The sequence below is a fragment of the Rousettus aegyptiacus genome, unplaced genomic scaffold (assembly GCF_014176215.1).
Source record: "Rousettus aegyptiacus isolate mRouAeg1 unplaced genomic scaffold, mRouAeg1.p scaffold_m13_p_6, whole genome shotgun sequence".
Classification (NCBI taxonomy): domain Eukaryota; kingdom Metazoa; phylum Chordata; class Mammalia; order Chiroptera; family Pteropodidae; genus Rousettus; species Rousettus aegyptiacus.
In genome coordinates, this window is record NW_023416309.1 from 41,057,837 (window position 1) to 41,081,440 (window position 23,604).

General features: G+C 51.2%; 1 protein-coding gene across 6 annotated transcripts in view; it reads left to right on the forward strand.

Moving 5' to 3' along the window:
• SUFU (SUFU negative regulator of hedgehog signaling) overlaps window positions 1-20,045 on the forward strand; it is a 92,907-nt gene extending 72,862 nt beyond the window's left edge. For 2 of the 6 annotated variants that reach the window (XM_016154526.2, XM_016154527.2), the window contains exons 9-13: window positions 3,154-3,288; window positions 4,817-4,955; window positions 13,652-13,720; window positions 16,126-19,616; window positions 19,723-20,045. In XM_016154526.2, coding sequence (XP_016010012.1) covers window positions 3,154-3,288; window positions 4,817-4,955; window positions 13,652-13,720; window positions 16,126-16,215 — 433 coding nt within the window. In that variant the 3' untranslated portion in view covers window positions 16,216-19,616; window positions 19,723-20,045. The other 4 variants (XM_036223236.1, XM_036223238.1, XM_016154528.2 and 1 more) reach the window with 4 other exon arrangements.
• Window positions 20,046-23,604: the final 3,559 nt, after the last annotated feature.

Here is a 23,604-nt window from a genome sequence, read left to right on the forward strand (position 1 = left end):
TCTAGAAGGAAGGTGGCCCTGCCTGTGCCTCCCGCAGCAGAACAAAGGCCTCAAGAGTTTTCATTGATCTGTAGTGGGTCAGGCCTTCCCAGAGCACCAGTGGTCGACTAGGACCTACAGTGTCTTCTCAAGGAGTCAGGAGCCCTTTCAAGCCCCATATCAGAAGTTGCCTTTCCAAGTTTAGGACAAGGACCTTTGCTCAGAAGAGGAAACTGACTTGGCCAGAGGCAGTTGGATTATGGGCCCAGGGTAAAGGCAAACAGTCTGTATTAAGCTATCAACCATCTTGCAGGAGGAGCACATAGACTTTTAATGCAGCCAGCTAACATATTATTAATGCATTCCAGCTATAGTTTGAGCACCTATTACATCCCAGGCGCTGTTAGATGCTTCGTTTGGGTCACCTCATTCCATCAAGAGGATACTGAAGCCTAGGGAGAGTTAAAGTCATTTGCCCGAACTAGTGCTGTTAGCCACTCTGCTTCCTGAGGCAGTAGTTTATCCTTCATCCCCTGGCCCCATATCTCCAGCAGTCCCATTGGGTGTGCATCATGCTTCCTGGGAACCTTCTCCCTTCCAACCCCTGAAGTGCTGCCTTTTTCTCCACTGGGAACTCAGGGAGAAAACAGCCCAGCTGAAAAATTAGGCCATGCTGGCGAGCACACTACTTATTTTTTTATGACTAAGATTAAGCTGACAACCATGCAAAACATTGCAAACCTGTGTCGGCTGCAGATTTAATACTTCACCCAGCCCACACAAATAATTCATGCTTCTGCATCGATGTCCAGAAAAAACAAATCAGCAAAAAGCTGAGCTCCTGCGTGAGTGTGGAGCAGCCGCATTTCCACTGAAGCAGCATGCCGGAAATACCCAAGCTCCAGGACTGCAGATCTAGCATTTTGCAATTTTTTTTTCTCTTAAAAGATTAAAGTACATTTTCAAATGATTGAAGCTTAGTGGGAGGTGTAAATGTGGGCACTTGTCACATTAATTCTTCAGATGATTAAGTTCTTTTCCATTTCTTTAAAGCTGTTTGGAGTTGGGTTTGATGTCCTTGGTTCTGGGTGAGTGTGTTGTAGCAGTTACCAAGGTGACTTTAGCTGACTTTCAACAATTTATTTTTCCCTCCAGCCTGAGATGTCTCTAGTCCTGTGTGCTGTTGATTCTTCTCTCCCAGCCCCACCCCTCCTCCCCCAGTTGCTATTCATCAGCATTTTTGCCAGTGCCAGAGAGCCGCGGATGCTCCCTCTAGCAGGTCCCACAGGCTCAGAGGCCCTGCCTGGCAGCCAGGCCTCGACCCTTCTCCCCTTTCGGGGGCACGGTGGTGGGAACATGGTCATATGTCTGTGTGGACCGTGGTCAGCAATGGCTCAGGGAAGTGATTGTAAGAGTCACATCCTGGCTCTTCCACTTAAACTCACTTTGTGACCTTAGACTTGTCACCTAGCCTCTCCGAGCCTCAGTTTCTCCATCTGTAAAAGAAGGGTAAACCATAGAATCTACCTGGGGTACTTGCTGTGAGGACTCAGGGAGTGATTCTATAGACTCCTTGCCCTGGAGCAGAACAGGGGCTCACCAAAGGATGACTGCTGTCTTTCAGGAGTTCTGCTCCTGTCTGGGCCCTGAGGGCACCTTCTGAGAGGTGGTACTGGTGTTGCTCTCCTCCCCTGGGAAGGGAGGCAGGAGGCCCAGCAGCAATGTGTAAGAAAAAGAACTGGTCAAAGAACCAAGGCTCCCACGCTGGTCTGCCACAGACCAGCTCTGTGGCCTTAGATGCATTACTGGCTCTCTTTTGTAAAGGAAAGGGAGTAAACAGCCTCAATGTTTCTTTTCAGTGCTGAAATTCTGTGTCCCTCTTGACCAGAGCATTTTTCTCCTCCTCAGGTCTTGTGAAAGGGTTTGTCAAACGAGAAGCTAGAGCAAAGGGCAGTTTCAGAATTGGCTTTGGGAAACCAGAGGAAGGGAATGCTTTGTGAAAGAGCAGTCACATACATCTGGGAGTGGATCCACCGAGCTGGTGGGAATGGTCCCCATTACCTCAGGGACTTTTATAAACCACTGCCTCAGCGAGCCCTGTGCTGTCCAGTGTCACCCTTCATCCTCTTGCCTGCTGACTACACATCCGCTGAGGAAGTCCTCTGCCTCTCAGGATGCTTCATTGGCCACAGGCCCCAGCGCTCAGCCCCCCAGCATGTGAGGAGGTTAGGCCTGCTCCTGTCTGTCTGCCTGTCGGGCCCAGACATCCTGGGTGGCTTTGGCAGCTTGAATGATAAATAACTAGAGCTTCTTACCCAGTGTTTTGATGGACACTGGGGAATTGTTCTGAGATTCACAGCCCAAACCAGGATCCGGCCTTTTGAATGGGATCAGTGGGTAACCCTTATTTCGGGCTGAGGCAGATTTGAGAGGTTGTCATTGGGAGCAGCTGAATTTGAAAGAGCAAAATTTAGATCACAGAGGGACCCCATGGCCCAGCAATGGGACAAGCTATTGGTGGGAAGCAGGACAGGAGGGAGTGTGAAGCGACAGTGAAGAAGACCCTGGAACAGGGCTCCTGGGGCCTCAAAGCCCAGCAGGGTGGCGGCCCAGTTCTGCTGCCCAGCTAAGCCTACTGGTCTGACTCCTGAGAGCCTGGTTTCCACTCCATCACTGAGGGCTATATCATTTCCTGGATAGATTAAGAATGAATATGCAAACTTAAGAGCCTCCTCTGATGTCACAACCTTTTTAGGGTCATCTGGGGAAAAGCACTTGGAGCCATGTCTCCTGGTATGCTAGCACCCCAGCTATGGAAAACTCGAGGTCTGAGGCTCCAGAGCAGGGGAAGAAGGACTCCCAGAAGCGCATGCTTCTGTCACACAGAAGAACAAGTCACTGTGACATAAATGTTTATAAAGTGTTGACCATAGATGCGGGCTTTAGCACCAGTTTCTTATCTGTAAAAGATATAATAATGATGCCCACCTCGTGGGGCGTTGCAAAGTTGCTTGGCAAGTTCTTGGTGGATAGTGGCTATTGTTATCATTATCATAAGTCACCTTCATTGTCATTGTTTAGGAGCCCAACCTGAGCGACTCCATCTCCTTCCTTCCTTCCTCCTTTCTGCAGTCTTTACCTTGTGCTAAATCTGTTCCTGTGCTTGCTTCACAGGAGCCGCAAAGACAGCCTGGAAAGCGACAGCTCCACGGCCATTATTCCCCATGAGCTGATCCGCACACGGCAACTTGAGAGTGTACATCTGAAGTTCAATCAGGAATCAGGAGCGCTCATTCCTCTCTGCCTAAGGTGAGCCCCACAGCACCCATCTTGGCCTCAAAAAGCCACCATGCCTGTACTTACCATCTCCCGAACACCTAAGTGGAGTCTGGGGCCCAGGGAGGGAGGAGGACTAGTCAGGAAGCTCCATGCGGGCCTATGGGGGAGCCTGTGGACTCTGAGCCAGCCAGTAGCCCCCAGAGTGCTGAAGAACTCTCCTTTTCCTAGAGAAGTATCCCTCAGCCCTGCTCCCTTAGGAATGTTCAGTGAGCTGAGCAGACTCAGATGCCCCTGCCAGAGTCAGAGGTGGCAGGATCCCTGTAGCACTCGGGTGGTAGGGCAGGGGCTCTGGTGGGTTGGGCTCTGTTTTTTCCTGCTTGCTGCTGTTCCCATGCAAAACACTCAGTTCTTCAGACCCAGTGGCCAGGCTAGCAGACTCCTTGAGGGACCAGGAAGCCCAGCTGTGTTTCTTCTGCTACTGTCCTCAGTGCCAGAAACCCAGCCCTGTGGCCAGAATTCAGCTCTCTGCTTGGGGATGCTGCACTGGGCTGAATCTGTTGCAGCTGGCTTCCTCCACAGCCCTCAGGGGTTCCACCCTCACTTTTATTGCAGGGGAGGCAACAAGAATAACTCGAAACTCAGACGACAGTGACAAGGAAGGAAGAGGGTTGCACTGGTTTGGACCCTCCACATTGTCCCTGGAGCCTGGGGAAGGAGCTTGGATGGTGACCAACCTTGGCCCAGCCACCCTGGGCAGCAGAGCTAGTGGTCAGAATGAATGGCGGCTGGCAGGGCCCACCGCCAGGACCCAAGCCGATCCCTCCTCAGCCCCCTCTCTGAGCCAGGTTCAGGGCCTGTAAACTAGTGGAAGAGTTAATCTGGGGCAGCTTGAGAAAGCGAAGAGCACATCTGCTTCCTTTGCTGACTGGCAGCCGCCTCGCCGGTTGCCCCTGCCTCCCCTTCTCCCAGGTGTATTTCCAGACCGGAAATTAACAGTAATTTCTTGTGGCTCCCTTAGAGTAACCCCACTTGGCTTCAGGGTTTTTTTGTTTTGTTTTATTTTGTTTTTTAAGATGTGCTCGTGGCCTTGGGGCTAGTTACTGAAATTTTATGGGCGGGCCCAGGAGCAGGTGGAAGATTACCCTGAACACAGGTGAAGGCACTCCACCATCATCCAGGAGCATGGGAAATTAGGAGCTACTTCATTCCTGTCCTCCAAACAAAGGGGTTATGACCCCTCTCTTAGCTCTGGGCATGACCTTGGGCACATTACTAACTGGCCTTAGTTTCTGCGATATAAAAGAAGTGGACCCTTTGAACGCTGACCTAGCGTCCCTGCTAGCTTTGAGTGCTTTGCAAGAATGCTAGGAGAGAACTTGTGAGACGCTTCTCTTAGAAGGTGTTGAAATGAACGTGTTTGATTAGAGTCTCCTGTTAGTGGACAGGTGGGCAGTCAGGAAAGCATTTGCCAGGCACCCTTTCCCAGGGAGCATAGCCCCCACAGTCCCTGAGCCTTGGCCAGGCCTGCTGCTCACTGTCTCCATGTTCCCACCCCCAGGGGCAGGCTCCTGCATGGACGGCACTTTACATATAAAAGTATCACAGGTGACATGGCCATCACATTCGTCTCCACTGGAGTGGAAGGTGCCTTTGCCACTGAGGAGCACCCTTACGCAGCTCATGGACCCTGGTTACAAGTGAGAAGACTCTTTTTCTTCTCCCCACCTCCTTTCCATGGGCTCTTCCTGCACCCACCCCCTCCCTCTCCTCCCTTGGCGGTTTGGCAGCTCCCTTCCTGAGAAGCCTTGTGGAGTGTAGCTGCTGCTGTTTATCCCATCAGCTCCAGGAGCACTTTTTGGCCTCTCTCCTATCACTTGAGACATGAATAATAACTCTCCAGGCCCTGGCCATTGGTAGTTCTCTTTGCCAGAGAAATCCAGGTTTGCAAGATATGACATATTCTGCACCCTGGCTAAACCAAAGTATAGGGAACCAAGGGCGAGACAGGATGGAAGGCAGTATGGAAGCCACTCTTGAGTACATATATGGAAATCCCACCAGAATTCCTAGAAGGCGGGCATGTGGACCTGGACCTGGGTCTGGGATGCAGGTCTCAGCAGGCAGAGCCTCTTCCCACCCCTCATCTAATGGCTCTCTCATTCCTCCTGATGGAAACCCAGCTTCTCTACACAGAAACTGCTGACTTGTCCAGAACACGTTGTTCCTCCTTTGCTCTTCTGAATGGAGCACAGCTTCAGAGCACTGCCAAGCGGAGTGCTGGGGCCTGGGAGCCATGGGCCTCCTTCCAGCCCCCACCCTGTTTCAAGTTTCACAGGTACTCGGTCTGGTCCAGCACACTCCCCGATGTATTAGAGGAGCAACATTATTTTTTGTTGTTAGAGATGCAAGAGGAGAGACACTCTACCTTACCTCTCTCAGAAATACCAAGAAAGGGAACCTGACCCTAATCCTAAATGTGACCTGCCTTCTTTGTGGTGTAGGGGTAGGAGGTGGGGAGAGGACAGTAGAGGGAGAGTTGTGTGGGTGTAACCTGGTCTGGGGGGTCGTCTGAAGCATATATACTATAAATGCGAGCAGGCTTTTTCTCTGCCTGTGTGTGTATCGTCTTGCAGCTGAATTTCTTCTTTAGGCCCCGCCCCCTCCCCCACAAATACTAACCCTCAATTAAAACAAACAGCAAACAAAGGACACCAACCACACTCCCCAGACTCAGCTGAGGTAGAAATGGAAGCTGGTACTTTAGGGATATTGTGTACCATAAATTATCTTGCCTTTTTCCACTGTTGTTATTACATTGTTTCATAACAAAATTACTTTGAACCATAAAGTTATAAATACATTTTAAAAGTCCCTCTTGGTAACATTAGATTTCTGTCTATGTGGTGTTGGTAGTTACTGTAGCAAAAGCTCTAAAGTGTAACATTTGAAATTAGCCCAGCTCAAGTGGAAAGGGCCTCCCACCCCAGCACTGTCCCAGGCTGCCAGGCTGCCTCTGGACAGTAGGAAGGGGGCTGGCCTCTTGCCTAAGCAGAGCTGGTAAGGAGAGGGAAGGTAGGAACCATGCAAGAGACCCTAGCCCCTGAGAGTTCACAGGTCATCATTCCCAGTAGATGACAAAATGCTGACAGGTCTCAGCAGACATGTCCTCAGATAACATTCGTGTATATTGAAGGTTAAGGCACATTTTCTTGGCAAAGTAGGGTCTGGAGTCTCCCAAAATTCAAGAAGAAATTTCCCCTAGTTATATTTCACACTGTCAACTCTGAACCTGTTTTTGGAATCCCACCTCCCCCTTGGGACATCTTTCTTCCCTGAGGAGGGGGCTGGGTCAGCATGTCCAATTCTCAGCAGCCTGGGGATCTTGGACCCCAGAGGACTCAGCAGATGTCATGTTGCCCCTCAGGCCCCCCAAAGTTCTGGACCCAACCCCAATTCCCAAGCCCTTTACTCCTGACTGCTGGCATTCCACTCCAGCTCTACTCCTCCTCTCCTCCCCAGCAGCCCCTCAGTGAGCTTGAGCACTCAGGCACTGCAGACTCATGCACGTGGTCCCCTCCCATGCACTGTTGCCTGGGGAACCGGGAGCGGTGGGAACCAGCTGCTGGCCTCGGCATGTTTCAATAAAGTTGCTGTGCTGGGAGCTGCTTAATCAAAGGCCTGTGTTATGGGCTCATTAGTGTGGTCCACTGCAGGGGCCAGCTCACAGGGGAGCTCCCAGGAAGGCTGGCTGGGGCCCCACTCCCCAAGCACATACCCTCACTCACCAAGGGGTTTCTCAGGCCCTTTCCAAGAAGTCCTGGGAAACCCTTCGTCCTGCCCCCAGTGGGTCCTCAGCTGTGGAGCCATCATCCACAGCAGCCTTCCTCCCCACCCTCAAAGCAGTCAGCATTTTCTGCATCTGACCGCCAACCTGCCTTCCCTTTAGGGTCTTGCCGCTGTGGTCACAGACAGCTCTGTAGCTTGTGGGACCCTGGGCCTTTAATTACTTGTGTGCCTCTAGGTCTCCCTCTGGAGCTGGCTGTTTCCCTGGAAGTCTGCAGGACCCCCTAGAGGTTTGGGGTTAGGCTCATCACCAGTGAGGGCCCACTACACTGGGCCAAGAAGAGCCCCAGTCCCCTCTGAGGGGAGACCCTAACACAGGCCAGCCCTCACCCCCTCACTCCCTTGTTCACGTTCCTAGGATCGAGCGTACATCCTCGGGCCCTGTGTGCCTAGGCCTGTTGGGGGCAGAGGAGCCAGAAACGAGCGAATGCAGCAGACCTGGGACTTAAAGAGACCCAGACTTCTGTTTCTTTGTCTGCTGCTTGAACCTCCCTGTTGGTCCCAGCTGAATCAGGAGGGGCCAGGATGACTTTCTTGCATCAGCCTTCAACAGCCTTGGAAGCCCTCATTCCCAGCCTTGGCACCTTGTTCTGGCTACCAGCCCAGGCCTGTTATCTCTTGGGGAAAAGGCATGGCAAAGACACCCTACATGGGGGGAGAGTGACAAAGGGGAGGCTGAGAGAAAAAGGCAGAAGCTGAGGGACTCTGAGCCCTGTCTGGAGTTTGTAAGTGGCCCAGACAGGCCTCTATATCCACCTGCTCCTGGGCCTGCACCTGCCCTCCATGATTCTCCCCTCCCCTGTTTCTCCAGCACCAGGAAAGTCAAGGCCCCAGCACACAGGAAGACAGGGCCATCTGCAACCTCCGGGTGAGCACAGTGGACACTCCCTGCTTCCTGGAGGAGCTAGAGAGGCAGGAATCCTGCTCCACCTCCAGAGGCTTCTTAGTTTCCAGAGGTCGACACCTTGACTCCATCTGCCTTACCATCTGCTGTTTTCTTCCTCACTGAGATGGGAAAGCATGTCAGCAAACTCCAGAGCTTTGCAAAAGGGTCTTCAGACCCTGGGGGAGGGCTGCCAGCATTCTCTCCTGTACACCTTCCCCTAGCATTCCTCATCCCAGTGGCTTTAACAAGCCTCTCTCCCTTGAGTCTGTCATCACCAGGCTGTTAGTCGTCCGAGCAGAAGCCTGGCCCAGAGCTGAGTCGTTCATCTGTCTTCAGCCAAGATTGAACTGAAGGGGTTGAAGTCAGCCCCAGAGGTCACATGGGGGTCACATCACCAAATATGAGAATATTTTTTTAAAGCCCTGCAATGCTTTCTCAGCTGTGTGGTGTCTGACAGCTCACCCAGCTGGCGCCCCATTCTCAGTCATTCGCTACCAGCCCTGATGGGAGGCCCAGGCTTGGGAGAAGATGCCCAGCAGCTGTTCCAAGTGGGCTCTTCTGCTTCAGGCCAGGTTTGGAGACTCACTGCTGGGCTCTTCTCCTAGCCCAGCAACTGCTCACCACTGTCCTTTGGACAAGCCCCTGCCTTCTCCTATCCCCATCTGCCTACTTGGACATTATGTGGAAGACACTTGGCAATCCCTGGCCCAGGCCCTGGGCAGCTCCTCTTCAGTGCCTGTGCTGTTTCTCCTTCCACTGGTGAACCTGGCCACAACCTGTTCTCCCTGGAGGCCTTTGCCTAGGCTGTCATGGGGACCACATTGTGCAGAGGTATACTCTGGGGACCTCATTGTTCAGGGGTACACCCACTAGTGTTTAAAACCCAGCACTGTGCCTGGAGAAGTTCAACACCCTCCCTCTCAGGAGAGGACTGTGATGGCTGGCTGTGCCCTCACCAGCAACAGCCAGAGCAGGAGAAGTCTGAGCCTGCTCCTGGCCACCAAACCCGACTTCTCACTGCCCACCAAGAACAGGAAATGAGTGAGGCCTTGCTGTGCCACCACTGCAGCTGTACCTGCCACACACACACACACCTGCCCTCAAGCCTGGAGGATCTCCAGGCTATTTTCTGATTTGTGTCTGGCCCATTGGGGTGAGAAGGATGCAGACTGGACCGCTTCCTCATCCCTGCCTCCTCCACTGCCATCGTGGGTGCCAGAGCAGCTCCTTGGCAAGCCCTACTCTGTAAACAACACGTTTCCTTCCCTCAGAGAAGGAAAGGGAGGAAAAAAGAAAGCCAAACTTGTTGGGAAGCAAGAACAACGTGTCAACATGAAGAACAAATAAGGCCCCAGACAAAGTGTGGATTGTCATACCAAGGGGAAGGAGTGGGCATTGTCAGCACTGTATGTAGACTCAGAAATATCACTGACCACAGACATTTGAATCAAATCTGTAGCATCTGAGCTTCTGCCTGCAGCAGAGCTGGGCCTGCCCAGGACAGGCACTGACGAAAGATCACTTTTTGAGTTCCTTATGGAACTTGCCGGAGCCTGGGGAATTGGGCGGTTGTTGACAATCCTCCATCATCACCAACCAGCCAGGCTGTTCTAAGGCGCCTGGAGTGAGCACCTTGGCATAAGCTGCTAGACTAGATTCCAAGCCCCCTCCCTAGCCAAAGGTGGGGTTAGGGTGAGGGGTGGGGAGCCACAGCTGCCCTCCCAGCTCAGCCAATTAGATGGTGATAGAGCTGCAGCCACCAACACCCCTGTTGGGTTAAGCCTGTGCCCAAACCCTCTTCCCCTGTGAGTCGGATTATTTCCTAGCACTCTGCCCACCATGATCTCTTGGGGTACCTTTTAAAAATGCAGATGCCTTGACCTTGCCCCCACATTCTGATTCAGAAGGTCTGCATTCAGAAGGTCTAGACGGGCCCCGCATCTCCATATTTTCAAAAGCTTCCCAGGGGAGTTTGGCTGGGGGCACTGTCCCCTCTCACTAGAGAAATTTCCTCCCTCTGAGGGCTGGTGTTACACAAACATAAGCATTTTATGACCAGCTCTTGGACAGACATCATTGAATGCTATTATTATTTCCACAGCTGTTTTCTGGGCTAAAGTACCTGTTGCTTTATGTATGCACTCGCCAAGCTGGCCTGGAAATTTGCCCTACTGTCCCCATTTAGAAGCCAACTTTGGGCACAGTCTGCCTTCCTTTCCAATGGGCCAGCCTAGTTTTCCAGTGGCTATATGTTTATGACCCTCAGGGTTCCAGCCCCATTGAGCTGCACAAGCGGTCAGGAGATATGTGGTTGGTTGGTGTTGGGATTGCTGGTTTTCTGGGCTATTGGTCAAAGCTAAAGTCATCTTAATCTCCCCATCAGAGTAGAGAGAGTAGTCAGCACAGAATACACAAGGCTTCTACAATTGGCATACCTTCCCCAAACAGAAAAGAGCATCCTCTACTACCATGATGTCAGATCACTGTTCTAAAGTCCAGGAGACTTGTCTCCTCTTGACACCTACTAATCTACAAAATGGAGATAATACTTCCTTTCTTGCAGGACCGTCATAAGGATTAAGTGAAATGATACAGGTCAGGCACCGAGCGCAGTGCCTGGCACATGGAGGAAACACTGCCCCTGCTATTGGTAGTGTTATCATTACTACTGTCATTGTCATAAACATTCCTGTTATTTTTGGTGGCAGAGCCAGGCAGCTCCGTGGGGACTCATGAGCTTCAAGAACCCCAAGCCCCAGAATTGCACAGGATTTTCCCACAGTTGTATCACAACAGCGAGTCTGTTACTCGTGAGAACGTCCAGGGGCTGCTCCATCATAGCTGTCTATCTCCAGTGTCCTGTTGATAAGATCTGTTAACATTCTCAGCTCCAGGTCTGAAATATACAAAACAGGGCCTGTTTGTTGAATCTAAGTGTCTAAGGTTTAACTCCCAAAGGAAATTAAATTAGGTGCCTGGAGCTATGACAGTCTGTCGTGGTTCTTTGCAGGGAATGTCACCCTCAATATCATGCAGATCTCATATATAATTTTCCCCGGTTTGGGTTCTTTAAAATAATGTGGAGTTTTCAGTAGGAGCCAGCAAATCACCAAAAGTGAAAATTGAGTAGCAACTAGGGTTTGTCCTCTTTTTTGGTCCTGCCATCCCCTCCCTGAGCTGAGTACAAAATGAGTCCTCACACAGATGGTACGCTATACCCTTGGGAGCTGTTCTGCTAAAAGCCTCCATAACCCACCCTCTCTCTACCACCAATTCTATCTACGCCTTTGCCAGGGGAACTAACTGTTTTAGGACTGAACTCAGCTGGCGGGATTACCTTTCCGATTCTTTAAAAACAGCCCTTCGGAGCCTCACTGGGCAGCCATAGTCCCTGCAAGCTCTCCACTCATCTCACCCCAGCACGAGTTACAGTCCCAGACCTATTTACCTCTCTGGCAGAAAGTCTCTCCCTCCAAATTATTTGTGGGTTAGAAACACCCCGTACTGGAGCCATTGTAATATAATTGGGTTTTAGGTATGCTTGTGTTTGCGTTAGCATTTGTAGAGATGGCAACAAGCCCCGGAAATGGCAGAAATATGAATGTGACTTTTGTACTACTCAAGCAGACAGGTGATAACTGGTAGAGGAACTCTGGACTTTTGTGGGGGAAAACCCCTGGGATAGGAGGAGGCACAAGGGCTCAGACTGTGGGAGGATCAGAGTGTGATTGGGGACAAGTCACCATAGTCTGTGAGAGGAGTCAGCCAGCCCCGCTGTGGGGAACTTGGAGGATGAACCGAGTGGGAGGGGCACCGTGGGCAGGTATTTCCTTGGATGACTTTGTCTGAACCTTGTCTGTCCTCACTTGAGACTTGAGCTCCTCAAACATAAACTTTGGTGAGGAGATGTGGGCCAGTGGTCAGAGCTGTTTTGTTCCTGACTGGGAGTTTGCAGCCTGGGATGGAGATGTTCTTTGATTCCTAGTCAGCCAAGAAAGGGAGCATGTTCAGCTGTGGGCTACCTTCATGTCTGTTGTCTCTGGGGCTCTACCCAGGGCTGGGCCTAGCAGAGGTCCCCAGAGAATGCTGTGCTGGGCAGATGAGTGGAAGAATGAGTAAATGTGTGGGGCTTGGAAGCAGTACTTCAGGCACTAACTTTGGAGTCTAGACATGACTGGGATATGGTCTTATCTCAGCTGCTCACAGCTATGTGATGTCGGGCAAATTATGCCTCAGTTTCCTCATCTGCAAAGAGACTGAGAAGTGACGATTCTGAGCGTTTGGCAAGGTGCCTGGTGTAGTAGCTGGTCTGGTCACGTGGGGTGGTTTTATTTCTTGCTCCCTCTTCTACCCCGTCACCTTCCTTCCTTTGGAGCCCTCTATCCTGTGAGGTCCTTCTGCCATTTCACTTCATCTCACAAGCTGGCTCTGCTCTCAGTGTTGAAACGTATGTTCTTATCAGAATGAACAACTCCCAGGGGAAACCTGATGAGTATTTTCTCACTTTGGTCTTCACCCATTGTCTTTCTTTCTCTGTGTCCTGCCCAGGGCATTCATAGTCTGCTGGAGGAGGCAAGGCAGAGGCAGGTAGAGCCACAGCTTGGGATGTAGAAAGGTCTGGTACAGAGGTCAGGAGGCCCCGTGTACCAGCATAGGGAGGAGAGGGGCCAAGGAAGGCCTCAGCTTGGGAAAAGACAGTCTCAGCCTGGGCCTGGTGTGGTGCAGACCTGAGGTGAGCTTGGTCTGGCTCTACAGAGACTGTGAGGAGAGAAGCCAGCTGGGAAAGGGACCCATCAGGTTGAGGAAGGCCCAAGTGCCTTGGACATTCCCATGGGCTGTCAAAACTACTTTGGGGGTGAGGATGGTGGTTGTGCCAGCCACATGATGGCCAGGCTGGACATCAACATACAAAATGACAAGGCGTCAGACTAGAGCAGCGAAGTGAGACAGATGGGAGGTGACCTGTAGAAGAGGTTTCTCAAAGGAAGTTTTAAAGAACTCAGTGGCTGAATGGGGCCAGAAGGACAGAGGTTTGGGAGCTTCTAGACTGAGAGAATTCTGCAGATGGAAATGGGAGCTGAGGGTCCCTTTCTCATTTGTAAAATGAAAGAGGCTGGTACAGTCTTCAAATTCCCCAACTCAGACATTCTTGGATGTACCTTCTGGGGCATTTCCAGATTCCGGACAAGGCTGATATTCCAAAAACAAATATATTCTTTTTGTCCTATTGGTTGGGGGTAGGGGCATGTGACATGGTTGGGCAAGAAGGATGTTGGCAGTCGGTCTTCTCCGTCCCTTGGCTTTTGTTTTTCTTCTACTGCACTGCAACATGCAGGAGGCCCAAAATGCCAAAAAGGGTATTTTCCCACTCATTTCCATATCCCTTCTGGGGTCAGCACTGCTGTCCCTCCAGATGTCCCCACCTCGGTTCCCCATTGTCCCCTGATGTTCTTCCTTCTCTGCCCTGGACCCTCTGAAATTGCATGCAGGTGGTGGGGGCAGGTGACAGGACAGGCCTCGGGCAATTCTCTCTGTCCTTGGAACAGATCGCCATGGGCTCATGTTTCCTCCATGACCAGAAGAAAGGTCCATGGTTTGGCAGTTGGCAAAAAAATTATATAGTGAAAATATAAAATAAAAGCCTGTCTTGTGCTTTCTTCCCAGATTCTGTTGACTGAAGAGTTTGTAGAGAAAATGTTGGAGGACTTAGAAGATTTGACTTCTCCAGAGGAAGTAAGTCTGTTTGATTCTCTCTGACAGCAGGTTCTAGTCTTCAGGAGAGAGAGAAAATGTGTGTGTGCCTCTCTGTCTCTCTCTCTGTCTCTGTCTCTCTTTTTCTCTCCCTCCCTCCTTCCCTTTCTCCCTCCCTTCTTTTCTCTCAGGTATGGGGATAGGCTGGAAAGGAGCCCCTGATGATGTTAAACAGCTTTATTGCTGTCTTTTCAATATCCCAGCCCTTGTAAGGACACCCAGCAAACTGAATTGCCGGCTCCTGAGAACCTCATTGAAGAGGCAGCCAGGGCCTTCAGGCTAGTACGAGTTCTCCCCAGCCCCTGCAGTTCCCTGGCAGGTTCTGAACAGAAAGCCCATGCCTGCTGCCAGAGAACATTCCACTGGGGAGTTCTGGTGGGCAGCAAGGGACTCCTGCTCTTGCCCAGGCCACCCAGGAGCCACTCTTCTCCCTCCCTTCTCCAGCCATAAGCTCGTTCCTCTTGTTTCGCCTCTTCCAGCCCTAGCCCAGAGCCTGAGGAGCTGGCAGGCCAGGTGGGGGCTTGCCTTGGCTACTCCTCTGAGGTACAGGAGTGGAGCCCATAATCCCCTTTGCTTTTCTTTCTTGTTCCCAGCATCCTCATTTGTAGGGATTTACCTCATCCTGGAAAGTCCCTTCCCCTCCCTCGGCCTCCTACTAAGCAGCACTCCAGTGGGATCCGAGCCTTCCTGGCCTTGATGCTCCATAGGTTAGTGGAACATTAGCAAGCTGGCCTGGCCTCCAGCCTCTGGAGAGCTCTTCTGGGCCCTCCCCTGCCTGTGGCAGAGACAGGCCCTTCCCTTGCCTTTTCTGCCGGGAAGTGTGTTTGAGGGAGAGCTCCTTCACCTCCCAGGGGCCAGGCTTTCAAGCCAGAGAGAGGCCAGGCAGGAGCTAGTTTTCAGCCAGGACTGGAGCTCCCAGCTGCCAGGACTCCCAGGGCCTCGTCAGCCAGTATACTGTGGCCTCCGACGTCCACGGGGTAGAGGAGAGTACACAGCGGGGACTGTCCTGTCCAGGTCTCCAAGTGGCCAGGAACTTCTCAGAGCTTGAGTCACCCCTAATAGGATAGTGTCTTCTCTATCCTCTGGGATAAGGCTTGATAAATTAACTCATTTATACATTCAAAAGTCACCAAGCACCCAGTCCGTGCCAGCCAGTCAACCCCCACAAGTCACTGGTCCCTGAGGCCCAGCTCCCATTCAGTCAGACCAAAGCCAGCTGCCCAGAAGCGCTTCCGGAGAGGCCGTGTAGCACTGAGATGGCACTGCGCCAGACTGCCGCTTTGAGCTTGGGTGTTGAGGGGGTGGGAGGGGGGTAGTCCAGGCAAGAGGGACAGAAGCCAGGAGAAGCTTAGGAAAGTAGGTCACTAAAAATGACTTTTTTTTTTTTCTTTCCTGTCCAGAGGCTGTCCCCACACCCTGCCCCACTCTCCACTTTAGTCCTGGCTTGGACAGTCCCCCATCAGAGGGAGGGAAAAGGAGCCAGCCAGGAAGTGTCAGGCCTGTTCATTTCCAACCCCAGTTCTAGGCAGGCTGAGGACCTGTTCTTCCTTCCTGTGCAGCCTGGCCTGACTTCTCACCTACCCCTGGGACAGTGGGAGTCATGAAAGGCAGACTCTGTTTTTAAGTCAGCGAGCATCTATTGAGCACCAGCTGTGTGCCAGACCACATGCAGGGTCATAAAATACAGGAGGAATGAGATATGTCAGCCTCTTCCTTCGACCCTCACCAGAGCTCTAGAAACAAAACTGTAAGCAAATCAGTGATTGCCAGGGTTGGCCACCAGTGAGACCACTCTCAGGCTGGTAACCTTGGGAAGCAGATGAGAATGAACAAGGGGGAACAGGATAGAGGGATTGTTCCTCTGTTCCCACAGAGGCTTCCTTCCCTTGGACCCTTCAGAGGGTCCTTCTGCTCCAGCCTATGAAAGAGAAGCCATGGCAGGGACAGGACCGCAGAGTTCCAGACCTCAAGCCACTTCCCTGTAGCATCTGCACCCTCCCCTGCCCCCCATCCTCCAGCCCCAGGGCCTCAGGGAGCAGATTCCTTACATGCTTGTGGCCAGAGGCAGAACCAAGGAAGTGAGCTGGGGGGAGGTCAGCACAGTCAAGAAAGAGTTAGAAAACATGCCTCCCGCCAACCCCAGTTAATTATTGGCCTGGCCAGGCGAGGGGGAAGAAGGAGTCACTGAACTCCAGCAGCTTGACCCCAGCCACGCACCTGGGTCTAGCATTTGATATTGAAGCCAGGCAACCAGTGCCCTGTCTTGCTCCCAGCACCCCAAGACAGGCCTGGGTGATGGTCCTGGCTGCTCTCTAGGCAATCTGGGAAGAAGGCAGTGGGTTCTGCTAACCATGTACACTCTGGCTTTGTGCTTGCTTCCTCCACAGTTCAAACTTCCCAAAGAGTACAGCTGGCCAGAAAAGAAGCTGAAAGTCTCCATCCTACCTGACGTGGTGTTCGACAGTCCACTGCACTAGCCTGAGCTGGGCCCTGCAGGGGCCAAGGGAGAGCCCAGCTGCTCCTCGGTGACTTCCAGCGTAGCAACTGCATAAGACAGAGTCCCACTAATAAAAGGACAAGTGTGAGGATGACTGTGCAGCCAAGTGGGATGCCATGTATAAGCAGCAGGCCCCACCTCACCTGCAGTGCCAAGACCATGTGACCAGACCCTGATCCCACTGGGTACTGAGTGGGCAAATAAATGCAAGCCTTCCCATCCTGCTGCTGTCACAAGTTCTGGTTTGAGAAGTGACTCTGGACCTTTGATGTGCCTCTGAGTGGAGACAGGCCTCCTTCTCACCCACCCACTGCCACACAGCCCAGCAGGAGGGAGGTGGAGTGGCCGTGTGGGTGCACTGCCCAGCTCTGCTCCGGAAAGCCTTTGGTTTTAGTAGTCAAGCTCCCGTCGCCACGGAACAATCCCTCTGATCGTGTTTGGTTTTCTTCCTCCTTATTTTATTTTATAGAAACCAATGATATTGTATTGTTCTTCAGAGATGTCCAGAGCTGTGTATATGATGTTTTTTTTTAAACAGAACTTTATTCCTAGATGAACTTTCTCTTTCTGTCATACAGGGGCCTGGGGCTGTCTCCCCTTAAGCTGCCATCAGAGACAGTGCTGGTATTCTCCTGCCAGCCCAGGGCCAGGAGGAGCCGGCTTCACAGAGAAGCCTTTCTTCCCAGGTGGGCCTGGTGGAGCTGGGAGCAGGGGGAGAGCTGAGACATTCTCCCGTGCAACCTTGAGTTCACTTTAGCTGGGGCCAGGAAAGGGTGCTGCTGGTTCCCAAGTAGACTGGCCTCACCAAGTTCAAGGACCATCAAAGTCTTGGGGTCTTGGTGGCCCTAACCTCATATTTCAGACTGCCACCCAACCAGGCGTGCCTGGGAGAGGGTGAGGCCCAGCACCTCACAGAATCCCCACCTGCCACTCAGGACTTGGGTCTCCAGCACTTTGACCACTCCTGTCCCGTTTCCTGTCCCCTGTGCCTCCCAGCCTCCAGGCTACAGGACTCTGACAAATTAACCTCTCAACATGTCTTTCACTTTGATTTTGCAGACACCGCACTCTACCACCTTCCCAGCCTCCTTGTATTCATCCATTTTTTATCTTGCCGTCCTGTCTCCTTTCCTGCATCTGGGTCTTCCATGGCCCTTGGTCTCTTGCCCCAATCTTCAGTTCTCATGGTTTTCCTCCCAGAAGCCAACCTCTCTTTGGCCCATGGTTTTGGGGTTCCTCTTGGGTTATCTCTCACTTCTACCTAAGAATCAACAAGCCCCTTTCATGTCCCTTTACCCTTAACTCTAGGGACTGCTCTTTCAAGATCATACTCTTTAGGCCTGTCCAAAGCAAAATCGTTTTATCTGTCAGGATACACAGAGGACCATGCTTTGCTTCTGTCCACACCACCACATACGCAGGCACCACCAGAAGTGCCACAGGAGGCACATGGGTGTAGGACCCCTCTGATGAGAGATCCAGCCAAAGAGCTGCTTCCAGGGGCCATGAAATGATTGGGCTCTCTAGGGAATAGCAGTTGGACTTCCTAGGGGCCACTAGGGCCTGGCACCTTCTCTGCACAAACCCTCAGGGCTACCCAGTTAACCCCATCAAACTCAGAGCTTCAAGGTGGATCAGCTGGGAGTATTGGGAGAGACAAACTCCAGGCCCCCACCAGCCAAGGCGGAACCCTCTGGACCTGATGTTAGTAGCAGCTGTGCCTTCTCTGAGACCCTTTTAAAAAGATATTTCCTGGCCTTTGCCTACCACAGCATCCCTGCCTTTGAAACTTATCTTCTGATGTTGCATGGCTAGATAGGTGCCATCAGCTTGCTTCCTTTCCTTGCCACCCTGACCTGCCTCTCTACCAATTCTGTCTTTCTGGGGCCCTGTCTCTGCCTGCCTGGTTTGGTGGCAGGGAGGTGGGTATTTTCTGACCTGAGCTTTATCAGTTATCAGTTTGGGAAGCAGGAGAGAAGCAGGTGAGCTCTGAGATGATGAGCCCATGAAGCCTATGGCCCCTTCCTGCCCCACCCATGGCAGGAACCTCCAAGGTCCGGCTGGGTCCAAGCCTCCACCGCCTTCCGCTATAGTGCATTGGCACTAGGGCAATGGCAGGGCACCCACTGTATCTGACCAGACCTTCTTTCCTTTGAACAGTGGCACCTTCTCAGCGGTTTTTCTGTGAGGAGCTCTCTATTAAGCGTATGGCTGGTGAAAGGGGACTCTCACTGGGGATCGAGCAAGGCCGATCGTGTACTATGCCCAGAACATCAGCTGGCACATGGCAGGTGTTCACTAAATGTATCCCACTTTTCCCTTTCTACAGCCCTTCGGGAGCCCTGACCTCATAGTAACTGGGGAGGTGAGAAGCTTCCCTCCCTAATCTGCCTCTTCCACAAGCTTCCTTGAGGCTCGCCTGGCGTGACCCCCTCCCGCCAGATCCCTGGTGCTGGAGCTCCCGTGGGGAAGGGGCTCTCCCAAGCTGTCTGCCTGCTACATAAGGCAGACTCCTGTGGCTCCTCAGGTCCAGTGTAGGCTGCAAGAGGGAGGAATGCAGACCCAGCTGCCATTTGGAGGGGGTGGACAAGCTCATGCTAGGTCTCAGGTCTGGTCAGGGAGCTGGTGCCTCTTCTTGCCCTTCTCCTCTTCCAAAGGCCAGGCTCCAGGGCAGAGACTGGGAAGTCTTGGGGAGAGTCTAAAAGGGCTAGAGTATTTTAGAAAATAAACACAGGGTCTTGGGACTGGGTTTTGAGATTGAGCTGAGAGCAGTGAAAAAAAGCTAAAGGTGGGTGCCCCTATGGGGCAGACCAGTAAAGAAATCCCTTGCCCATATTTTTTTATCTGGTTTTCTTGTGTCTCTGGCTTCAAGGTACCTGGGTCCCTGTTATAAGTCAGGAGCCCTGTAGAGAGAGCCCTCCTTTTGGACAAGTACCTGAATGCTGCAATGAGCAACTTTTGTAAAATTTTGTATTAGTTTCTAATGTCAATGGCGACTCGGTTCCTGGGGGCTGTAGCCAGCTGGAACTTTTGTAAGAATTTTTGGGTGACTCACTTAGATGTCATTTCCCTTTTGCCCCCTCTTCCTCTGTGTAATCTAAATGCATTAAACATATTTGCAGAAGTACTGGGTCTTGTACTCCTTTCTGGCTGCCTGGAGTAGGGGAGCAGAAAGCTTGGGGCCCTGGCAGAGGGAGAGGGTTGGACTTGGCTACTTAGAAGAAGCTGGGATGGGGAAAGGCCCAGGAGACTCCTGGGCCCCAGGGAGTGGAGGGAATGCCAAGGAACAGGATTGTGCAGCTGATGACTCTTCAGTCGTACAGAAGTGACTACAGAGACAGGCCTTCTTTCACTGGCCTTGAATTCCTCTGGGGTTAGAGAGTAAGAGCATGGAACACATTCTGGGGAAATGAATGGGTGGGTAAAGACCCTCTCTGCAATTTCACTCCTACTCTCCCCTCACCAAAAACCCTTTTCCCTTGGAAAGGTGGGCCTTTCTCGCCTTGTTTGGAGTCCTTGAGCACCCTTTCCAGCTTGGGCCAAGAGACAGACACTCCCCTCACCAAGTATGGAGATTCAACCTCTTAATCCAGAGCCTGGGGGCAGGATGGAGTTGCAGCCTCAGAACCCGCACATCCACTGAATAACACAGAGGTCAGCCCACCCTTCCTATCAACTCCTCCGGGCCTGGGCTGGGTAGGGAGGTGGGTAGATCTTCCATTCCTATATTGCCCAGCTCCTTTCTCCAAAGCTCAGTGCGCATGGGGTAGATAGCAGCAGCCTGGAGCCTTAGAGGCAGGCAGGAGGGGGCTGCACCCAGACAGGGTTCCTGGAACCCGCAGGACTGTTTTGGGTCCTCATGCATTCTTTCCTTTCCTGCTAGACCTTGTTTTTTGTCCTGGGGAGTGGTGGGGCCTTTTCTCCTAGTCCTTGGGGCAGAGCTGTATCACCCAGGGGATTCTGCTGGGGTTGGTGGCAGAGGTCCTGGGGGCATCACAAGAGGAGGAGAGGGTATCAGCTCTGTAAGGATTATATTCTCCCCTCCACGTCTTCCGTGAGAACCAGCTGAATCTGGGGACCTTACCCAAGAGGAGGTCAGCATTCCTTCTCCCTGACCTCCTACTGAACTGTGGCTGGCCTCTAGAGCAGTGGGGCAGGACCAGAGCCCTCAGTCCCTCTGGCAATCAGAACAAGGGAGCAGGGAGGGTTTGAAGCTGAGCTAACAACTCCAGGGTGGCCTAAGACACACCCCTTCCCCTTTCTCCTTGGAGACTGTGGGTGGAGGTGCTTATCTAATCCTCCTCATCTGACTAGCCTGGAAGGGTCTGGGGTCAGGGTGAAGTTCTTGCTCCAAAGAGTGCAGAATAGCAAGATCTTGTCCTTAGGTGGTTCCGGGAGACAGTACTAGGCAGGGGTTGTTTCTGGAAAAAGAGAGACTCTCTGGACCTAGAGCAGAGACTGTGTTCCACGAGTTAGGGAGAGGAAAAATCTGCCACGTGATCTTTAATGTCTCCTCCAAAAGACCTGTATATTCCTCTAGGTGTCTGCTCTGCCGCATCTGGAGGAGTCAGGGTCTCTGGAGAAGGGAGCCCGGGGCCCTGGAGAAGGGAGCCCGCGGGCTCCAAGGCCAGGGGCTGGGAAGCCTGAAAGATTTGCCAAACTGGCTTGATGAGAACATGCTGGAAGTGACTCAACCCAGCCTGCCAGGCACTGAGGCAGCTGCAGGCTGCATGCAGAGGGGAAGCAGGTGGGAAGGCCAGGGTAGGGTAAGGCGAGTGATTTTCTGGGTAGAAGATGAGCACCAAGCTTGCAGGGTAGGTCAGGGTGTGGTCTGGGAGAGACAGCCATTTCCAGGCCCCTTCCACAGGGGCTCGGTGGGACTGACCAAGTCCCTCTTCTCCTCCATAGTGCCTAGAACACTTTGAGAGAAAGCTAAGGGCAGGATAGGAGAAGGAACAAAATGATTGCTGGTAGGCGTCCGTAGTGAGCATAGCTCTCTTGAATAACTCGAGGGTCAAGAGAGAATTTGATAGGGTTGTGATAAAGAGTAGTGGCCTCATTGGAGCCAGAGAACTAAGGGCAGCATCCCTGTTCCTCTGTTTTTCCAACTTCATCCACTGCCAGCCAGCACACCATCTCAGTACCTAGAAGACAGAGAAAAGCCACCTGTGCATTGTGGAGCCTCTATAATACCACTGTGGGAACAGTAAGAACTAGAAAATACGTTCATTCGCTTGTTCTCTCAGCAAACCTGTGGCAGGTACACTGCTATATGCTGGGAGGCTAGACACAGTCCTGGCCTTAAGGAGCTCGTAGTGCGGTAAGAAAACAGGGACTAATTGTAAGAATAGCCATAAAAGAGGGAGTAACCTGTCTCACCAAATATTACCAGTGTGAATAAGACAGGCTAACTAATTTGTACCTCAGTTTCTTCATCTACAATTGGATACTTGCTTCACAGAATTTTTGCAAGGATTACATGAGATAATGCACGTGAGATGCCCAGTACATAGTAATTGCTCGATTAGTGTTAACCCTTTATTAAAGGGCTATGCTAGGGTATATCACAGAAAAGGTACCCAACCAAGTCTGGGGAGATTTTAAAAAGGCTTTCTGAAAGAAATAACATCTAAGTCAAAACCTGAAGGATGCTTAAGGATGAATGGGGCAAAAGAAGAGGGGTTTTACTTTCAAAAGTTCTCTAGCAGGCAGAACAAGGGCAAAAGCCCCAAAGAAAAAAAAAAGTTCTTGAGAACTATAGAGTCAAATTGTCTATAGAGTATGTAGTTTAAGGCATCAAGCTTTCCTATTAGAACCATCCCCCTGCTGCTGGATGAAGATCATTTTGAAAGAGCAAGATTGGAGGCAAGGTGACCAATCAAGTCTAGATTAGAGTAGAAGTGAGAGAAAAAAAGGATTCATTCATTGAGCCAACAGATATTTGTTGAGTACTTGCTGTATGTTAGGTCCCATTCTAGGCGCTAAGAATGCAGCATAAAGAAAATCTCTCCTTTCATAGATTTTATATTTTAGCGATTTAAAGTTGAATACATAATACATGGAGATACGTGTGATGGAAGTAAAATAAGGTAGAGGAGGAGAAACGGAGAGGGCTGGGGGAAGGGTGCATGTTTAAATGCAGAGGTTAGGGAAGGCCTCACTCCATAGGAGACATTTGAACAAAAGATCTCAATGACAGGAAGATGAATGCAATAGGGATGAAGTGGTGGGCGGTGAGGGTGAGGAGGAGAATGGTCCAGGCCTTGGGGTGGTGGGGTAGGGGTGACATTCCAGGTGTATTTGAATAACAGGGAAGCCAGTGTGGCTGGAACAGAAATGAGAGAAGATGAATGACAGGGAATTATTTAGATAGAGGCCAGTTTGTAAAGGATCTTGCAGGCAATCATAATTTTTTTATTTTTGTTTTGGTTGAAGTGGAAAGTCATGGGAGATTTTCAGCAGAGGATCGACATGATCTGATTTATACTTTTAAAGATTACTCTGGTTTCTCTATTAAGAATTGACTCCAGGAGGTAAATGAGGAAGAAGAGAAACTAGTTAGGACCTACTGAAATAGTCTAGGCTAGGGATTATAATGAAGTAATAGAGTCACTAAGAAGTGGTCATAGTCTACAGCCATGCTACACTGAACAAACCTAATCTCGTGAAGCTAAGCAGAGTTGGGCCTGGTTAGTACTTGGATGGGAGACTACCCAGGAAGACCAGGTGCCGTAGGCATAAAAAATAAAAAAATAAGGGATTGTAAACTGAAAAGGTCCTTGCAACCTGTGAGGTCAACCAAGGATTGCCTTGCCTAAAAAAAGAAAAAAGAAAAGAAAAAGAGGAAGCAGTCAAGATTTGCTGAAAGGTTGGCTGTGGGATGTTCACTGAGAAGCAGATGACTTGTTTAGGGGGAGGAGAAAATGTTGAATTTGGGATGTTTGTTATACCTCCAAGTGAAGATGTTAAGTGAGCAACTAATATATAAGTAAATGATCAGAGAGATATTTACGAGCAGGATCTATAGGACCTGAAGATTGGTTGAATGGATAAGGGAGGTGAGAGGGAGATATCAAGGTCGCCTCTCTGATCCTTGGTTTGGTGACTAAGTAAGTGGCCGACATGTTTACTGACTGGGATGGGGAACACAGTGGAGGGGAAACGGGGTGGAATGTGAAGAGGATGAAGTGTTAATTCCCAATACATTGAATTCTGGGTGTGTATGGGGCATCTGAGTGGATCTGAAACCAGGAGGGTAAGGATCTGGGCTGGAGATACTGACTGAGGAGTCATCAGTGTATAGACAGTAATAAAGCCTTAGGAGTAAATGAGATGCCCCAGGGGGCCGGTGTAAATTAGTAAGAGAAGA